The sequence below is a fragment of the Artemia franciscana genome, chromosome 11 (genome assembly GCF_032884065.1).
Source record: "Artemia franciscana chromosome 11, ASM3288406v1, whole genome shotgun sequence".
Classification (NCBI taxonomy): Eukaryota; Metazoa; Arthropoda; class Branchiopoda; order Anostraca; family Artemiidae; genus Artemia; species Artemia franciscana.
The window spans coordinates 20,174,876-20,196,006 of record NC_088873.1 but is presented as its reverse complement, the minus strand read 5'-3'; the positions used below and the strand labels follow the sequence as shown (position 1 = coordinate 20,196,006).

Below are 21,131 nucleotides of genomic sequence, written 5' to 3'. Positions count from 1 at the left end.
CATTGATGTTACTGAATTATCAGAAAAGCAGCCATGATGTTTGGAAAGAGGATAAAATAAGAAGCATAACCATTAGATAACGGTACTACTTTCACTTCATTAATTTGTTTTCTATAGAAGTGGTCAACCACTAAATTTTTACCAGAGCATAATAACCTGTTTTTCTGCATTTTTATTTCGTTTGGTTTGTAATATTAGATTGCACTAAACATAATAGCCATGACAGTAACTAGATAACATTACTGCTACTACTGCCAATAACTCTTTCAAGATAGGTAGCCGGCCGTTGATTTACAGAGACAATCATTTCAATTCATTTCAATTATCAACATTTACGACCTTCCATACGAGCCCTAATTCTTTCAAGGCCACTATAAACTCTTCATTTTTTAGCAAAGACTTGGAAATTATATTTCATTTTTAATACAACACTTTAAGATTACATTTTCACAAATATTTTTACGTTCACTTAATGCCACAGAAATGATCACCGTATTTTACACATATTGTGCACTCTGATATTCATATAAATCATACAATGATTTATATAACATGATCATATAATGATATTCACATAATGATTTATTCATATAAATGAACAAATAAATCTTAAAACGAGTGAAACTTAAATTGAATATGCAAATCAAGCTTGAAACAAACAAAAAACGCTACAAACAAGAGCTTGGGTATAGCCTTCTTCTCTCGCTGAAGAGTGTTCTCTCACCGGAAATTATACTACAAATATTTTCTTTTGTATTTATTTCCACATTGAAAATATACACAAAAATTACATTAAATTAAATTTTGAACTGAAGAGCTTTCAGAAATCAATATCACTATATATCAAATATTTAGTTTAATTTTACTAGTTCTTTCTAAGACTATTCAACGCAAATATAGCTTCACTACAAACAAGAGTTTGGATACTGACCCCTTCCCTAACTGTAAATCTAAATCCTACTACGTCATTGGTGCTTCACTGAAAACAAATTATATTACAAATACTTTCCTTTCCAGTTATTACAGCATTGAAAATGAAAATAAAATTACAGTGAAATACAATCTTGAACTGATGATCTTCCAACAATTAGTATCATCACATCTCAAATACTTAATTTGATTTATTTGTACTTTCCATGACAGTTCAAGCCACATATTGTTTTCAGTAAAGCACCAATGACACAGTATGTTTTAGACTTTTACAGTGCGAGAAGGCGATACCCAAACTCTTGTTTGTAGTGTTTTCTGTCTGTTTCAAGCTTGATTCGCATATTAAATTTAAATTTCACAAGATTTATTTATTCATTAATATTAGTATCTATTGTAGGCTCGTTTGCATTGATTGTTAATTTAATTTCCGTTTGTTTTTGGTTTTAATTTATACTTCAATAGCAAAATATTATTTTTTTTCGTTTTAAGATTTATTTGCATATTCAATTTAAGCCTTACTCACCATAAGATTTTTTTATTCATTTATATTAGTAGTTGTATGTTTTTTTCTATGATTGTTCGTTTAATTTCTGGTCGTTTTGGGTTTCATTTATTCTTTAATAGTAATTTCTGGTCGTTTTGAGTCTGAAATTTAAGAGGTATTTGTATCTGCTGATCTTCAGTTTAATATGGTCCTATTTTTTTCTTTGAAAAACTCCTTTTTCGGAAAGTTTTTTTTTATTTAATTTGTGTTGGTTTTTTATTGCGACAAGTTTCAAGATTTTAAAAAATCCTTATTTCAAAATTACTTTTTTTTTAACATCAAATCAAAATATCAAAACTAGGATTAAAGTACCAATATGAAAGTAAAGAAAGAATCAAAGTCAACAAGCTATCAAAGTATCAATAAGCAACTTGCATAACTTAAAGCCCTTGCACCGTAAATCACAGCTGCAACGCAAATCACTAAATCTAAGTATTAAATTAAACAACACCAACCCCCGGGCCCAGAGGGTTTTGTCAAAACCAGAGTTTTTGTTTTCTGACCTTTTAACTATTTTTAACAAAATGATTATCTCACAATTTTCATCTGATGCATTTAAGGAAAAGGGCGGGAGGAAGGGGAGGGTAGTTGCCCTCCAATATCTTTTGATTCTTCAAAAGTGAACTAGAAATTTCACTTTTCAATCAAATGAGCCCTCTCTGAAGTTCATACGAGCATCCCTTCCACAAGAGCCATATATGCCCCAAGGGCATAAATTACAATGCCTGTCCCCAGGCTCTGGGGTTCTGTCAACATCAGAGTTTTCGTTATCTGACCTTTGAACTATTTTTAACAAAATAGCTATCTCAAAATTTTTATATGATGCATTTGGGGAAAAAAGGGCGTGGGAGAGAGGAGCTAGCTGCCCTCTTATCACTTTTTACTCTTAAAAAGAAACTAGAACTTTCCATTTCCAATCTAATGAGCCCTCTCTGAAGTTTATACGAGCATCCCTTCCATAAGAACCTTATATGCCCACAGGGAATAACTCACAATGCCTCCCCCGGGCCCTGGGGGGTTGTGTCGACCCCGGAGTTTTGTTATATGATCTTCAAACTATTTTTAACAAAATGACGATCTCATAATTTCATCGGATATATTTAGGAAAAAGGGCGTAGGAGGGGGGGGGCCTTTTTTTCCTATGCCGCCGATCTCAGCTTATTCCTGGAAATTGGCAAGGGTCTAACCTGTGCGGTTTTTACGGAAAGCGTGAACCTCAGGCCGGATTGATGAATATGACATTACATTTTGGAGAGCTCCGCAGAACTCTTGCCTGGGGAAAAAAAGGATGGTTTTTGCCTGTCCACGAGCCAGAGCCTATGGTGTGCGAAGTGAAGTGGAGTTATATAGCCTATGTCAGACAGGAGCATCTGAAGTTGTTCAGCCAAGCTTTCGTTTCATCAAATCATGTTTCTGCTTTCGAGTGGAAAGCTCCGTTCTAGCAGGCAAGCAGGTAGGCACCACAAATTCAAATTGAAGATGGACCAAAATCTATAAGTGTTAAATATATGCGGCAGTTACACGGCCCCACAGCCAATATATCTTCTTTGAGTGAAAAATAGAAAAATTTACAGAAGCAAAAATGTGGCATTTTCCCACGGGCCCGAAAGTACTGCCATCTATTGTTTCTACCCATTTCTGTTCGTGATTTCAGCTAAGTATATCATTCAGTTTTTCGGACTTGGGATTGCGGTAAAGAAATGGTATCAGATGTGCCTAATAAACTTTAAAAGTTTTCTCATTCGTAAAGAAATTGGAGCTTATCCTTTGCTCCTTTCTAAGTGGTGACGTTAGAAAGTTGGCCTAAGGCAAAAAAAAAAAAAAAATCAACTTTTGAAATAAGACAGATAGAACTTTTTTTCGACGGCAATCGATAGCTCTTGATGAGCTGAACAAAGTATATGAATCCATTTTTTGGTACAAAAATTCCTTCATGAGGTATACCAGTTTGAAAGTTTCAAGGGGTTGACAATCTCAGTAGTAAGCTATACACTGGAACGAAATCTAGGCCGATAAAAATTGTGAAACATATAGAGGACTTGTAAGCAAAAGTCGGCTGTTAGGTAATAATCACCTTTGGCAATGAGGGGTTAGCAACTTTTACTAGTTGTTGTATCTTTTATTTGTTTCCAGTGTATATGATGGTAAAACCAATTTGGTTCCAGTGGTAAGACATGCAGGGGACTGTAAGTAATAACCTGCTGTTAATCTGGAGTCAACTTCAGCGATGAGGGGTTTGCAACTATGCTAGTTGATGTACCCATTTATTTGTTTCAGGTGGACTTAATGCCTATCACGGGAGAGGGACTTGTAAGTAAGAATCTGTTCACTTTGGGCTAGAAATTTGTGCAAATTGGTTCACATTGTATTCGATCTCTTTAAATCTGACAGAATTAAGTGTTTACGCAACGGATACAAACGATAACGTAAAACAATGAGGTAGTTTCGTAATAATTAGTGTCGCCTATGGTATTTTAATCCTGAAAAGTTACAGATAGCTTTATAATACCGACTAGATTATATAAGATATTAGTCCAAGTTTTCATCCGTCACGATGTCTAAGATTGAAAAAGATAAAGTTCAACTGGCTGCAAAGTCAATTTAGTCCCTTCTTTCGATACTATTTTGTTTTTGTTTTTTCAACACTGAGGAATAGCCTTTGATCATGTGATTACTGATCGATAGCGAAGAAAAAAACCAAAGTGTTGCTCTCGCAACACTTTAGTCGGCGAAGCCGGACAAAGGTTGCCGCAACACTTCACGTTGCCCGGGCAACGTAGGTCTAGTTAAGCATGGTGTTGAGTTGGGGTATAAACCGTTGAGGTGGGCAAGTGTAGGTTACTATAAAACGATTTAAGAAATATACTTACTAAGTTGGTTAAAATGCTCAAAATACCAAATGAACAATAATGATTGAATCCATTGCGCTGAAGAAATAAAAATTTACTTTTTTGTATTATTGGTGTTTAGATAGCCATAATAACTAGGGAGTACAACAGCAACCATAACAGATAAAGAATTAAGCCCAAGATTGAGCAATTACCAAGTCAAGACAGTTAGAAGCACTTACGGACGATTCTCCAGTATCATTCCATTTAGTATCACCAAATGTTCCAGCAAAACCTTCAACCTAAAGAAAAGAACAAATTGAGTTACAAATTAAACCATAAAGCTTAAAATATGCTAACAACGAATAACTAGAAGATATTAAATATTCAATAAACTTTGATACAACTAGTTCTCTGTCTGTTCACTGTCGTATCTTCCAGAATACTTGATACAGTCTAATATATACAGGAAAAGGCGAATTTAAAGTAGGTATGGCTGTTCTTGGATTTCTTTCTTTTAAGAAAAATCATTTTTTTTTTTTTTTTACTACAGGCTTCGCGGCTCTATCACAGATAATGATATGCAACTAGTCCTGGTAAGTACCTCATTTTCAAACACTAAGGTATTTGAAATTAGGCCAACGGTGCGATCGGGATTTAGTTTGCGTCATATTGGTCCAAAAGTTTGGAATTTAATCCCAATAGCTGGGAGAAATTGTAATGATAGAAACAAATTTCTGGAGTTATTAAGAAATTATGTTGCTAGTCTCCCATAATATTTTCCGTTGTGAGTGTTGAAGTTTGATTTTCGTAAGAAGTGCACATTAGTTTAAGCCGAAGTAATGACGGTTATTTCTTTTGTTTGTGTGTTTTTTTTTTGTTTTTTTTATGATATACCACGCGCTTAAGTATGCCATTAGGCATTTGCGCTGTTTGTTTATATGGTTTAATTCTTGTTGTAAAAAAACATGTATATATCTCCTGAACGCGTCAAGGGAATAATTTTCTGATTACCTCTGTCGGCGGCAAACTATTCCATGTGGCGACCGATGGCCAGGCGAAACTCATGTTCAGATATTCTTGGCGGGGAATACCCTGTTTAAGGTAGACCTAACGATCTGTACTTCGGCGAGTTGATCACAAGGGCTTTACTCTGCCACGAACGAGCTTCGATAGCTCCTCTGATGGAGGGTTATACATGTACTTGTAGAAAACCGACATATACATCATGTCAAAGTGTTTCTGGATCGACTTGGGTTTTAGCTTTCGTGTTGTCAGAGGTTGCTGGACGAACTGCTCGATTTTGAATCCGTTGAAGCGGAGCCATACGACATTTTGGCGCACCAGCGAAGAGAGGACATGCATATTCTATGAAAGGTCTGATGCACGACATGAATAGTGGCAGAATGGACTCATCAGGGAGGAGACTCTTGCATCTTAGGACAACTCATAGCTTCTTGGACCACGAAGATCTAATTTTACTGAGATGCTCAGTCCAAGAGAGATCCGAAGAGAAGTTAACTGCAAGTAGGTGTAGTGTATCAACTCGTGTTCGCCTCTCCTTTGAAGACGAAATCATGACGAGCCCTCATATTACGCGCCTTAGAAATTAGGAGCTCCTTCGTTTTCAATGAGTTAGAACTGACAAGCCCATCTGCCAACGGCTCAAATTTCTCCAGGTCAGGCTGAAGCTCCTTGTGGGATTCGCTGGGATCTTCGTCCTTAGCAATTGAAGCTTTTATTGTCGTGTCATCAGCAAAGTGATGAGGTTTCTTCACAAGGTTGTCCCCTAGGTTGTTTATGAACACCAAGAAAAGAGTTGGCCCAAGAATTCTTACTTGGGGCACTCCTGATAAGACTGGGTTTTCTTTTGGTACGAATCCGTCGAGGACAACGTGTATGGACGTTGACAAAGAAAGTCAGCAAACACCTCAAATAGCCGACCATCAACTCCATATGCTTTCAGTTTACAAAGAAGTCTCTTCTGCCATACACGATCAAAGGCTTTTGCGATGTCAAAGGAGAAAAGGCGAATATCGTGCCCCTGAGAAAGGAGCTCAACCCACTATTTTAATCATTTGTAATATAAAGTATTAGAGCTTTGTCTCTTCTACAAAATAGCAATTTATAAATTATAATTCCTGCGAGGTTCGACCCAAAGCTTGTAAATGAGAAAAAGAAACTCTACTACTCACTTAACTTTCACAAATTGTAAAGATTAACTGCAGCGTAGTTTGATATGAGAGACGATTCATAATTACACATTATACATATTTGTTAGAGTTGAATATGAAAACTGAACACTTCCTCAACAAACGACTTCAAAGTTGATTTTATCAAACTAGTGCTTACTCTGCACAGACAAATACACACCAATAGGAAGGGGGCACGCAGATCATATAGGAAATAGTGGGAATTATGCAGGGACAATTTTAACATTCCAAAGATTTAACATGGACGCGAAGCAGCCACCTTGCGTATTCTGTTGGTAGACGAAAGACGAAGGTGCTAGGTTATTAGAGAACAATATGGGTCCTGAACAAGTAATAATTTCCAGAAATCAACTAATTTTTTTTTACATCCCCTTAACTGCAGTTGGCCCTCAAAGCTAGGTATTTTCGTGTTAGCATTAGAACATAGGAATTCAATAAAATTAGAGAAGGCATTAAAGTATAAATTAAGGAGGTACGAAGTGGAGGTGATGGAAAAAATTGCCGAGGACCTGGAAGATACAGCCAGACGGCATAATATTAAAATATTATACTGAAATGTCAGGGAATTGAGAGGAAGAGGTCAGTCCAGACTAGTCCCAGTTATAGATAGAAATATGGCCTCAACTGGGCTAGTGATCAGTAAAGTGTTAAAAGGGGTGGGTAGATCATTTTAATTGTGTGTTAAACCATGATAAAGTTACAGGAAATTATATGAGAAAGAATGAAAAAGTTTGCGACAATTAAGAAGTAAAGGAAGATTTATTTTGCGAAGAAGAGTGAAAAAGCAGTACTAAAATATTAATATAATAAGGCCTCTGGTGCCAATAGTGTGATTAATGAGTTTTTGAAATACGCTGAATGTGAAGCTAGACATAAATTACTGAAGATTAGGAACATGATTTTAAAAAAAGGGGAATTACCTAACGATTGTTTGAAAACTTTAATTAAACTTCTTTATAATAAAGGTAATAAGACTGAGTGTAAAAACTATAGAGGCATTAGCGTGGTTTCCATAGATAGTAAATTATTTATTATAACGATAGTTTTTAGACTTGGAGATGCTGTAGATAAAGTTTTAAGAGAAGAAACATGCGGTTTTAGGAAGGGGAGATGATGTGTCGACCAAATTTTCACTTCTAGATCAATAATTGAGAAGTGCCTAAATCATTAGATTCCTTTAGTTCTCAGTTTTGTAGGCTATGGACAAACGTTTGACTCAGCCAAAAGAATAGTTTTAATGAAGGCCCTATTCTTGTGTGGTATACCAGATAAATACATTAAAATGATTAGTGTTTCCCTATCAAATAAGAAAGGGATCTTTTTGATGGACTTTCCCTTAGGAAACACAACAAAGACTATGGGAGACCATGGAATAAATTGGAAGGTAAAACTCTCCTAGATTTAGGTTACACAGATGATTTGAGTGCCCTTGGTAAAAAATGTTTGCAATTAATTGAATTTTTGTTGGTTTTGAGAAGTCAGGGGTCAAAAATAGACTTGAAAACTAACATTAAGAAAACGAAGTCGCTTTCACTAGGAATAAACGAAGTTGGAGAGGTGATGTCGGATAACGAGAAAATTGGTCAAGTGGATAGTTTCAATTGCCTGGATAGTATTATTAGTAAAGGTGGCCAAGGCCCAGGGTGTTTATCCACTGTTGAAAAAGTTTGGAAGATTAAGAAGATAAGGCTGCGAAACAAGATTAGAATGTTAGAAGCTACAGTGGTGACAATGGTCAAGGATATCACTAAAACGTGTACGCTTTGGAAGAGGGAGCATGATTTGTTAGGTGTTTTCAAGAGGAACTGTCTACGGATAGTTTTGGGTACCTGTTCGACTGACCATACTTCAAACAACAAGCTGTTCGAAAAACGCGGTTCTACTCCACTTTCTAGGGCTATTGTGAGAGAAAGGTTGAAATGGATAGGACGCGTTTCGCGGATGAAGGATGATAGATGCCAAAAATCATCCTTTTTGGCCATACATCTCGGGGCGAACAAAAGAGGCCAGGAGGAAGGATTTAAAGGATATTTAAACTTCTTGGTTGGCGGGCCACGAGGGAAGCTTTGAACATACTGGAATGGAGGAGAAGCGTGTTTTTATACAGTGCAAAAATAGTTGTCTTTTGTTGGCCAAATCTACCCCATAAGAATTATTAGTATTGTATTTTGGGAAGAACACTTACCGGACTTTTTTCGACAGTCGTTCCAAAAGCAGCCATGAACGGATCACTGTCAAATGATGGTGTCTTATTAGTTTGTATTGGACCACCAAATGCAGCATCATCGAAACTGGCAGTCTGAAAGAAAGGACCATTAAAGAAGAAGAAAAAAAAAAAAAAAAAAAAAAAAAAAAAAAAAAAAATCATTATTTGGTATACCATAAAATAAAAGCTACATATTATGTAGGTGATCAACGAAATGACCATAACAACTGTTATCTTCAGCATAAATTGCAGAAGGTCGGAGAAGGGTAGGATCTCCAATCCAAGTGTTCCTTGCCCATTCAAATTATTCAGCAAATCCAGCGCAAGGACCAATGTTTCAAATGTCACAGCCTAAGGATGGAACAGGACTATCATGTTGTAATATAAAATAAAACTATTTGGAGAAGATACAGAAAAATTTAGACATTGTTTTAAAGCTGTGGCACAATTATATGATAATTTCTACTGTAGTCCATAATCTGCCAAATCTAGAGCATATACTGTCCCTATTACACTGTAGCGTACACTTTTACACGTGTTATACTTTTATTTTAAAATATTTACATGTTCTTACTAATATAGAAACTGCTGGCAAAAATCCTAACAGATACTAATAGTTTTTTAGGGATTATTCAATAAAAGGCAGTTAACGAGATTAAAAGCTAATTAAGAGCCTGTATTATAAAACGATAAAAAACAGAGAAACAAATATGTGCAAAAGCAATCCAAGCGACAGTTAAAAACGAAACTTTTTTTTCTTTTTAGGAGTATCATTTTACAGACAATTTTACAACATATAAAACCTAAAGATTCTTACGGTTCTTTAGGCCAACTCTAACCTTAAACATATATCGGTATAAATAAACAAATATAAAACAATACCCCCACCAACGGGCTAACAACATACCTCAAACATCAATTCGCTTATGGAACTACTAAAACAAAATCAAACAAAACGATAATTCAATTTATAAAAGTCCCTAAAATTTCCCTGGAAAACACTTTCGTCGTACTCAGGCACGACCAAAAACGGTAGATGACTTTAAGAACTGGACAATAGGTGCCGAGCAAAAAACTGTGATCCCGTTGTTTTACTCCGTGACCATCGAAATACGCCTGTGGCAAGGTTATTAATAATGTCAATACGAGGAAAACATAACTGCGAGAAAAAGAATATCCAGTTTAAGCATATATTTCTCACTGAATTTCTCTACCAATGATCTGCTAAGATCCAAATGAATTCTGCAAAGCTCCAAGGAAAGTTGAAGATCATATTGAAAACAGTATAAAAGGCAACAATGGACAAGTGAGAAATATAAAAGTCTAAGGATAAATTTCTGACAAATATGCGTTAGTTTCTTTAAAATTCTGAAAAACTAAAGGCCTCATCAAAAATACCAACCTAAATAGCTAGTCGAATGCCCTCTATTAATAATAAGTTTGCACGTCAAAAATACCTCATGAAAAATCATCAAGGCCTCGTCAAAAATATCAACCTGAATAGCTAGTCGAATACAATCTATTAATAACTGAATTTCCACCTCATGTTCAATTAGATGCACTTGGCTATATTGCTTAGATTCTAATCAAGCAATGTAGCCACTCCGTATTACTTGCAACTTTAACAAAAAGTTAGATAATATCCTTAAGTCTTGAGGAAATAATAACATCACTGTCAAATGATATATTTATTCTAGTGGCATTTAACGAAATTCTTTAATACCCTAGAGGCATTCATGGTTAATCTAGATTGAAAAAAGGGTCTAAATATTTGTGGGACGTCTTGGACTTAGAAAACAGAGAAAGAAAAGCTGAAAATGACGGAATTTTGTCATGAAACCTAAGTCAATTCAACAAAAAAGCAGAGCTACTATTGTGGCACGTGAGCGGATATTGTCTGGATAACTTGAGATTTATATTGAACCAAAGGAGGCAGGAGAAGGAAAGTGTCAGATACATTTCTTGGGTGTATATGAATAGAAGGAGGATTCGAGGTCAGTTATTTTGACACGGGAGAACTATGTACAACGTGAGATAAGGAAAACCTTCTCAAAAAAAGTTCAGGGTCTAGGAAGGTGCACTTTATCAATGCGTAGAAAAGCGGCTTGTATGTCATTATATAGGCTTCCTGATCACAACTCGAGCAGCTTTTATTCTTGGGTATTCACATATACAAATACACGAGAAAAAGAGGTACTCACAAATCCATTTGTAATAGGTGTCACTGGGGATTTTAGCTGATTTTGAACAAAGGGAGGCGGTGATAAGGGTCTCAAAGCAACTTCACTAATAGAACTTGCGTCAGATGAAGATATGGCCGAATCAAAAGCTTCAGTTGATCGTGAAACGTGTGTTATATACTCCTTTAACTCTTCTACGTTGACTTTCACCTGAAAATTAGAAATTGTTTTCTTTTTCTAACTTTAATTTAAAAAGAGGAAGTTCAAACAAAATTTCCAAAGCTTCAAAAACAGCCTATAAAACATAAAACAGACTTCTGTCGTAAAAATATCTTGGATTTAATACACAAAGAGAAAAAAAGAAAAGAAAAAAAGAATAACAATATGCTCAACACCCATCATTATGAGCATCAATAAAATTATTTACATAAAATTTTAAACTGTAAAAATCGCATAATCAGACCTTTACACAGGAGGAAGGAAGGAGTGAAAAGAGTACGGGAATCCCCGCTGTAAAATTGAGAAATATTTGGCCTACAAATACACTTTTCTTAATTTTGATAACCCCTGCCTCTTCTCTCAGGGTCAAACCTGTTTACAGATGTGCTTTTAAATATAAATAGATCAAAAGGGTGTTTTACTTCTTTATCAAGGTTTAGGGCTATGACAGATCAAAGAAAACTATGCCCAGAAGATATTCTAGGGATATAAATAAGAGCCATTGCCTAAAAGTATAATCTTCCTTGGCGAAACTGATTTCCAGCAAGTGTCGCAATACTTTTGTTCATTTTAAATTTTTGAAAAGAAGCGGGCACATGAACATAAATTTATTCTAAGGTTGAAGTGCACGAAACCACCCAAAAAGGTCAAACTACACGAAAAAAGAAAATAAGGGAAATTCTTGACTTTTTGCGCTACAATTCGGCGAGTGTCGATATATACACCATTTTAATCAAGATAACTTGCAGACTATCACAATGAAACTGACAAAAAACAACAAACATGACTTGAATCATGGCAAGTTATATCCTTTCATGCTAAACATACTTTTTACAATACATCTTTCAATTCTCGCCTTTCTTTACAATTCTTATGATAACAAATATAAAACTAAATTTTACTATATTTTGATATTCTTTTTTGAAAAAGTTGACTTTTTCGAAATTTTACACATTAAACGTAAATTGTGCTAGATTATCCTTTTACGAAAGTTCACTTTTTAGAAATTTTATAGAATACATGGTTTTCTACTTCCCTTGCATAAACATTTCACTACGTCGGCACTCTTGACCAAAAGGCAGATATCAATAAACCAGCATTTGGGTAATCAGAATCTTAAATGAAGTTATCGTAATACCTATAGTAATTTTAGATAAATTAAAAAATTTGTTTTTAATAAGTCCTAATTCTTAAGCATAGTTTTTTATTAAGGCATGAAGATGATTGGCCAAACTTTTTTCTTGTTTGGGAAAACATCATTTTCTGCATCCTACAACCTGCTTTCTTCTTACAAAAATAAGGAGTGGAGTCAGAAGGGGGGGGGAGGCATCCCTATTTTCAATCGAAGTCAAGAAAAAGGCAGTTAAAACCCAAATTTTGCAACACTTCAAATAATAAAAGGATACACAAAGCAAGAATGACAACCAGCATAAGATCTATGACATATATAAAAACGTAGCAAATGCAGAAGATATTATACCCAACGACAGCTAACCGAAGCCCCACAGGTCGTACCCACTAATAAAAAAAATAGCAATACACCAAGAAAACCTACTTCAACAAAACCTGCTTCGACAGTAGAAATATAGTATAATTTCTTTGTGAAACATTTTATTCCTCATTTAACCCTGTGATGTTAATGCTTTTAGTTCAAAAATATGGGCATTAATAGTTTGTTTTTTGCATTTTTGTCTTTCATATCTTGGGATGCTCATGTTAGCTTTGAGCTATTCATGAGAACAAAAATACACTGTATTCTATATCACTTTAATTATACACAAAATAATCGTAAAGGAAAGGGTAAATAAGATTCCCTAACTTTCCTTGAGAATAGCTCTGTTTTTACCGATAACTAAATAAAAGAATAATGGGGTTTAACTTACGCACACAGCGCAAAAATATTAAAGGAATCCTGGATATTACGGCTCTAATTTATTTGGTATGTTGAAATTCGGCATTTTTTTTACGTTTTCATTATTTATAAGCTCTTATTCAAACTCTCATTTACACTAAAAGAGGTAATAGAATGTAAGCTAATAAAATTAAAACTGTGCCGTGCATGAAGATAGCCCTATCCTCTTTTTTTTTTTTCTCAATTTTCGTACTCTTTAGTTGACCGTCCCTGAGGACCTCCTCGTGATTAAATATAAATAAATATTTATAGTTTTTATTATTTACTAATTATTTTTTTAGTCTTTATTATTCTATAGCCTAAAGATATGGTATATATTACTTGTTTAGAATCTTTATTGTTATTTCTTTAATCCTTGTAATTTGTATTTATAGATTTTATTTTCAGTCATTTATTATAATCCTTGATTTTTTTTTTTAATAAATATGATCCACCACCCCTACCTCCTATGAAGTAAACACGCATCAGCAAATAATCAGGACAATCAACTACTGAAGGATAGCAAGACATTTTCGTTTCAGAAACAATTGTCAGAAGCGTCTATTGGACAATTAGTTACCTGGGATATAGAAAGCTGTGTATCTAGCACACTTTGTTCGATAGACTCGGTTTCTTTAGTGTAGGATTTGACTTGTCCTTCTAGCGACTGCTCTTCATTTTTTAAATTTATCAGCTCGTTCTTCTTTGCATTCAACTCATCTTCTTGCAATTTTATCTTTGCTTCTTGATCATCAGCCTGTGCTCGTAATTGGGCAACCTAAAAAAAAAAAAAAAAAAAAATTAACAAAGCAACTGATAATGCTCCATAAAGACTTGTTTTCTGATGTCAAAGAAATTAAGTTATAACTATTCCTAATAATTTTGGAAATTCCATGCGCCATGCACTTATGGATTATTATTTTGTAGAAAGGGCAAATAGTTCAAAACAGTTAAAAAAAACGTGTGACATACATTTAGAATTTTTTGAAATAAGAATAAAGAAATTAGATAAGATAGAAAATCGCTCACATGTTGGGATAAATTGCCTAGGAAAAATTAATCCCATAGACAGCATAGGTATACTCCCTTCTCAAGATCAAATATAGTCGTATAATTGAATACATTATTAGTAATACTTTCGTGAAGCTACTGTCACGTAAAAACATGGCTTCGAACGTAAAATTAAGATATTTTGACTTAAAAGTTTACAATTTTTTAAAAATCTACATATAACATTGCAGATTTCGAAAATTTACATCATGTAAACAGACAATATCCCCATTTAGTTTTTACTAACCCCAAAGTTGAACTCACTAGTGAATCACTTATCTGCCCCCTCCCCCCCCCCCCCCCCCCCTAAGAAAAAACTGCTGAAAACTAGCGTTTCGTTAAGAGAAATTGGCACTCTGGTGGCAGGTGTATATATTGAAAGCATAGTGCTGGTAAAAAAGATAGCAAATCAGCAACACGTTGTTTAGGCAACTTTCAAATACTAAGAAAACCAGCATCATAATTATTTAAATACCAGTGAAAAAAAGCTATTTCCAAAGATTATTCTGCACATGGTTGAAACCCAGGAATATGTCTACAGCCCAAAACAAAGCTCGGACAGGTAGGCTATTTTCAAGCTCCAGCGTCCATCATTTTATCTATCCAGAACAGTGACTTCTCTCACACTAAGAAATTAGTGCGCTAGGCAAGTGGAATGACCAAGATAAGGGCTAATTACAATCTTGGAAATTTGCTGAGCAAGGTACAAAAAACTTTCAGGGAACTGAGGCTCAATTTATACCACGGGGAAAGATTTTCCAAGTTATAATCTCTACTCCTCCATTACAGTCGCCCCTTCAAGGGCACTGACTTTTTACCAACTTGGAGAAATGTGAAGCAAAACCATGGTTGAAACCTTCAGGAGTGAACACAGAGCTTAAATTAGGGCCCAGAAAGGTGATATTAAGCTCACACTTCCACCCTTCACTGCTCACATTTTTTCACTGCTTACTCACATTCATACAAAATTCCTGAAAAGGTGGTAGAGAGTAATGCTGAGTACTTGGAAACTTCTCCCCAGTCCTAGCTTACGCTGTACATCCATCTATGAAAGATAAATTCTCCTTACTCATTAGCTGTCCAAGGAGACCAAAGTCCTGTACCCCAAGTCCTCCTAAACTACACTTTTAGCCGTAAAACCTAAAATAGCCTTTTTGCTATTTTAAAATTATTCGAGTAAACAGTGGGACAAACTGAGGCGGGCTACTACCCCTTATCCCAAGATTTTGAAAAATGCTTTCTTCGTATTTTCATTAAAAAATACTTTATTTTGGTATTTTTCGTTGAACTGTGATTTTACTGCAAGTATAAGCCCATACCTTGACAAAATGGTTTCACATTATGTAAACTACTGGCGCATAGCCTGTAAAAACCTAACTGGTAACTTTTTTTGTTCAAGTGGTCGAAAAAAAATCGACCTTACCATTTTATAATTTATGTGGGCTGTTTCATTCTTGAAAAAGATAGATCAAATTAACAAAGAAGCTGCTGATCGATATTCTTTAAATTTGAAATAAAAAGAAATGCTACTTTATACCATCAACACTACAGGCTAAGAAACCGTCGCTCTGGGATGTCCAAAGTTACCACTAGAAGTGAGTCACATTCCTATTTAGAATTTTATCATTTTTGAACTTATTTTTTCGGCCGTTCAATAGGACCCTACCTATTGAATAAAATTTTAATACTTAAACAATCCGTTGATATATCGTATCGCTTAACTTGTCATTATTTTTAAACCTTTTCGTTTTCTCTTTTCAGTAGTACTACCTCGCAGCCATAGCTTAGCGTGCGCTGCTGAATAATTCTTTCTATTCAACTTCCTACTGCTACAATTATTTTACGGTCTGAACACTGTTTTACTACGATCGTTTTTACAGGCTAAGAAACCCTCTTACCTGGGTTTCTGAAGTTCACATCCGAATTAGGGTCGTGTTACACTCCTTTCTTATTTTTTAATTTTTTACGGTATTTCAATAGGACACTGCAACTAATAAACACATTAGTACTTACGGCTGTCTCTTCAGCAGCAACTACTTCAGTCAACTTGGAAAAGTCGTCTTTCATTGATTTGATCTATAGCAAAAAAAGGCAAAAAACTAAATCAAAGCATGCAAACCTAAAAACATGCAAATCTAAAATAAAAAAAGCAAATCAAACATGGTTCACAATCAGTTACTAATATAGCTTTTTCTAATCAAACTGCTAAGACTTCATTTGTTCTGACAAAAAAAAAAGCAATGCTAAAGTGCACCAGAAAAATAAGTGCCTTGTTTTCATGAATGTTTTTAAGGTATCGAGCTTCTTGCTCCTCTGATAAGAGAAGCAGGGATTTGAGGAGGACGGCGTCCGAATCTTGATTTAAAAGAAAAATCAGAGGATTAATGCCGGTTGGGATTTAAAATAAAGAGCTCTGAGACACAAGGTCCTTCTAAATATCAAAATTCATTAAGATCCGATCACCCACTGGTAAGTTAAAAATACTTAATTTTTTTCTAATTTTTCATCTCCTTTCAGCCCCCAGATGGTCGAATCGGGGAAAACAACTTTATCAAGTCAATTTTTGCAGGTCCCTGACACACCTACCAATTTTCATCGTCCTAGCACATCAAGAAGAACCAAACTCGCCAAAGCACTGGCCCCCCTCTAACTCCCCCAAAGAGAGCGGATCTAATCCGATTACGTCAATCACGTATCTACGACATCTTCTTATTCTACCCACCAAGTTTCATCCCGATCTTTCAGCTCTAAGCGTTTTACAAGATTTCTGGTCACCAGATCTGGTTGAGATTTAAAATAAGAGCTCTGAGACATGAGTTCCTTCGAAATATCAAATTTCATTAAGAGCTTGTCACCCATTCTTAAGTTAAAAATACCTCAACTTTTCTAATTTTTCCAAATTACCCCCCACCCCAACTCCCCCAAAGAGAGCAAATACTTTCCAATTATGTAAATCACGCATCTAAAACTTGTGCTCATCCTTCCTATCAATTTTCATCCCCATCTCTCCACTCTAAGCGTTTTCCGCGATCTCCGGTTTCCAAGATTTTTGTTCTCCCCCTCCAGCCCCCTATGTCCCCGGATCCGATTCGGATTGAAAATAGAGCATCTGAGACATAAGATCTTTCTATATATCAAGTTTCATTAAGATCCGATAACCCATTCGTAAGATAAAGATTACCTCAATTTTCACATTTTCCCCCTGAAACTCCCCCCAATGTCACTGGATCTGGTCGGGATTTAAAATGAGAGCTCTGAATCACAAGATCATTCTAAATATCAAATTATATAAAGATCTGATAACCCGTTTGTAAGTTACAAATAACTCATTTTTTTATCTTTCCGAATTACCTCCCCCCAACTCCCCCAAAAAGAGCGGACCCGGTTCGGTCTTATCAATCACGTATCTTGGACTTGTTCTTATTTTTCCCACCAAGTTTCATCCTGATCCCTCCCCTCTAAGCCTTTTCCAAGATTTCAGGTTTCTCCCTCCAACGCCCCCCAATGTCACTGGACCTGATCGGGATTTAAAATAATAACACTGAGACACGATATCCTTCTAAATATTAAACTTCGTTAAGATCCGATCACCGGTTCGTAAGTTGAAAATACCTCATTTTTTCCAATTTTTCAGAATTAATCCTCCCCCCAAGTGCCATAAAAACTGGGTCTGACAAAGAGTTTCATGAAGTTTGTATCTGGGTTTTTTATCAACAATCTTAAATTAAACAAAGCTACAGACTAATAGACTAAACTTTACTCTCAACAGATTTGACTCTTCGATGAACTTTCTTACTAGCATAATATCAGGCAATGCATATTGACTTTAAATGACATTATAAAATTTTAGATTTTCACACTATCTTTGTTGAGCATATTTTCGTTTCATCTTCCTTACCGTTGTTGGCCTGGCTCTGAGCTGGCTTCTTGCAGACGAGTAGATTCTTTTCCTGGGCTCCCTCGTCTTTTGCATAATCAGGTTAGGTTTTTTTTTCAAAACCTAGTCAAACTGTGTTTGTGTTTAATCAATATTAAAGATGGCTACGAAAGGCGAGAATACACAGGGAAAGAAACTACTCGTCTGTAATTAACTTCACAGGGAAAAGGGTATTGAAGGAGACTCCCAAGGAGGGGAGACAGCAAAAAAAGAAAAATCGAGGTTTTAGATCTTAATATCTCGGGACAATCCAGGTATGCGTGGATATGATTGCTAACAATCACTTAACATCCAAGATCTTTGGTAAATTTAACATAACTAAAAGTGTAACGTGTGGCTTGTCACTGAAACAATTCAGTCAAACTTTATAACATCACCAGCCTATAAAGAACTATAGATGATCAATCGAAATAGAGGTATGGCGTTCTAATAATTGATATGGTACAACAAATAAATCGGTTAAGACAAAGGAGTGGGGATTCCCTCCTCTAGTAGGCATGAAGCCCCCCCCCACAGACCCGTACTCAGTCGTTGGATCAGAATTTTCCCATTTTATGATATAGCTTATCTTTTTTTTTTTCGCTTTTCAGTCTTTGATAAAAAATTTTTGTGTCTACAAGTATGGATATACATATATCCATACTATATATATATATATATATATATATATATATATATATATATATATATATATATATATATATATATATATATATATATATATATATATATATATATATATATATATATATATATATATATATATAATGAAAGATCTTAAGCCGAACTGACAAAAAACAACAAAGAAAGAAAAAACTCAATGAAAAACAACAAACGAGACTGTGGTCAATAGAGAGAAAAGATGAAAAATTAAAAAGACGCAGATATTTTGCCTGTATGTAAATGAGGCGTCTTCAGTACAGAAGAAACAAAGATAAAAAACTAAAATAAACTAAGAAGAAATAAAACCACCGTAGATATTACTAAAATACAATTGTATTTTACTAATTGTATTGTATTTACAATTGTATTGTATTTTCAATCGATGAGAACACCGAAGTTGCAAAGTGTCAGTTGCTTTGGTGAAAGAATTGTACCAGAATTACAAGAAATGCACTCACTTGAACAGGCGAATAGCGAGCATTCAATACATGCATTAAAATCTACAAAAATTGTCTTTTCTATCTTTTTTGCAAGTGATAGACCATTTATGGTTATCATCCCAGCTGTGTTGATTGGTTAGGTTAGCATAATCCCTACACAGTCCCTTTCTGAATTGTGCTTGTCCAAACCAAAATAATACTTTGCATGCGTTTCCATGCAGTTTCAGACTCTAATTAAGGAAAACTTGGGTTTTGGATGTAATATGCTTAGATTTTGCATGGTCAGTGAGTATGTGTTATTGCATTAAAAAAAAAACCTGCATCAGACATCGAATACCAACAATGCGTTCGAGCATGCCTTTCCGACCTATCGGTTAAATACTAACTTCCCCAGATACAATCTGAAAAAGATAGCAACAACTACTTATCCGGCAACTTGTTAACTGAAACCCGATGGACAACCAGGCGAATAACGACTTGAATCACGTGTACTCCACTATAAACAGAGCTTATTTGCAAATCAATGAAGTCGTACCACATTTCATAATTACTATCCCTTCCTGTTCTCTGCATATAATTTCACGTATTTTTTTTTCCATTTTTGAAACAACTGTGTTTTTGCTGACTCATAACGTCACTTATCCTGTATTTTCTGGGATCACCAGGTGTAACTTGTCCGACAACTAATCCAGCCATTTTAAGTGGTAATCCTCTCAACCTCTGACGTTATTTGTGTCTCGTGTAACGCTATGGATAAGTAATCAGCTTGTAGGATGCGTAATAATTGCTCGAACGTACTATAAACGTAGTGACACACTTTATATCTGATAAAAATTACAATGTTTACTGATGTGATGATTCTGAATTTTTGCTTTTGCCCAGGTTTGAGCCAAGTATTTTTTTCAACAGTGACCAAACCTTGAACACTGTTTCTGAGTGGTAAATAAATATAACGACCATTCCAAGTGTAACTAATTGTTATACTGTTGGGATAATAATAAATCTCCAAATGATTCTTTAGTTTTTGGATTGAATTAATTTTTCTGCTGTTGCAAGAATTGTTTAAAGCAAATGGGGTATACTGGCATCTTCCCTTTGATACATATCTTCCCTTGCAATGTTACTTGCAAGGTTACTATCTCGTTTGATCACTTTTTTGAAGAACCTCATATTTCGCTATTTTAAATTCCCATTTTTCTTATTGCATTTCCCAATAACCTTCTACTTTCCACTCTGCAACAAGGCATTTATTCGTGTTACAGGAATTTTGTTCTGATTGTATAATAAAATAAGGATCGTAGAGAGATATTAAATGTTCTCAAAGTTCAATCACGGTTTTTCATGATTTTGTTTTAATATAATTTTATTGTTTCATATCATAAATTTTTGATTGATTGCATGTTTAATTTACTGATTGCAGCTTCAGCTACGCCCAATTCAATTCTCTCCTGGTACATGAGCAGTAGGTTTGTTTTCTTCTAGTTTTTTAATGTAGTTTATATAGTATAATAAACTAGTTCTATATCAGTCTATCTACCAATAAAAGGATCGGCAAAAAAAGAGAAAAAAAGGGAATCAAACGATGGATGAAGCTAAATTATTTTATAAACTGAAGTTCATTTAATTTTTATTCCTTTCTATTAAAAACAAAAGAAATGAGGGGTTCATCAGATGTGCAAATGCTAATAAATTATACCTGCAAAATCTGGACAAGTAAATTCTACCTGAGCATCAAGATCATCCAATCTTTTCTGCGCTTCTCTTTTTTGATTTTCAAGCTGCTTCAGCGTGGCTGCCAGCGTTTCCAGCTCCATTGTCATACTTCTAACTTCGGCGTTTCGGAGTCGTATATCGGCTTCATTGGCTGAAATTTCAGACTCTAGCGTCCTGGATTCCGTTTCCATTTGTGCAAGTTCTTTCGTTAATTTTTCAATTTCTGGATTTGAATACGGGGTGGTAGTAGGTCTGGCCAAAATCTGAAAGGGTATATTAATTCATTTTCCTTCAGATACACACACAAACACGGGGAA

At 35.0% G+C, this 21,131-nt stretch overlaps 1 protein-coding gene across 3 annotated transcripts in view; it reads right to left on the bottom strand.

Annotated features, from left to right (window-relative positions):
* Positions 1–21,131, bottom strand: part of LOC136032940 (epidermal growth factor receptor substrate 15-like 1) — a 78,666-nt gene that overhangs the window by 19,680 nt on the left and 37,855 nt on the right. For 2 of the 3 annotated variants that reach the window (XR_010618814.1, XM_065713408.1), the window contains exons 9-14: positions 20,826–21,077; positions 16,075–16,137; positions 13,592–13,789; positions 10,923–11,111; positions 8,701–8,814; positions 4,545–4,604 (exon numbers count right to left, since the gene is read on the bottom strand). Coding sequence is in view for 2 of the 3 variants with exons in the window: in XM_065713408.1 (XP_065569480.1) it covers positions 4,545–4,604; positions 8,701–8,814; positions 10,923–11,111; positions 13,592–13,789; positions 16,075–16,137; positions 20,826–21,077 (876 nt within the window). In the remaining variant the exon portion in view is untranslated. The remainder of the gene's footprint in view (positions 1–4,544; positions 4,605–8,700; positions 8,815–10,922; positions 11,112–13,591; positions 13,790–16,074; positions 16,138–20,825; positions 21,078–21,131) is intronic. The other variant, XM_065713409.1, reaches the window with a different exon arrangement.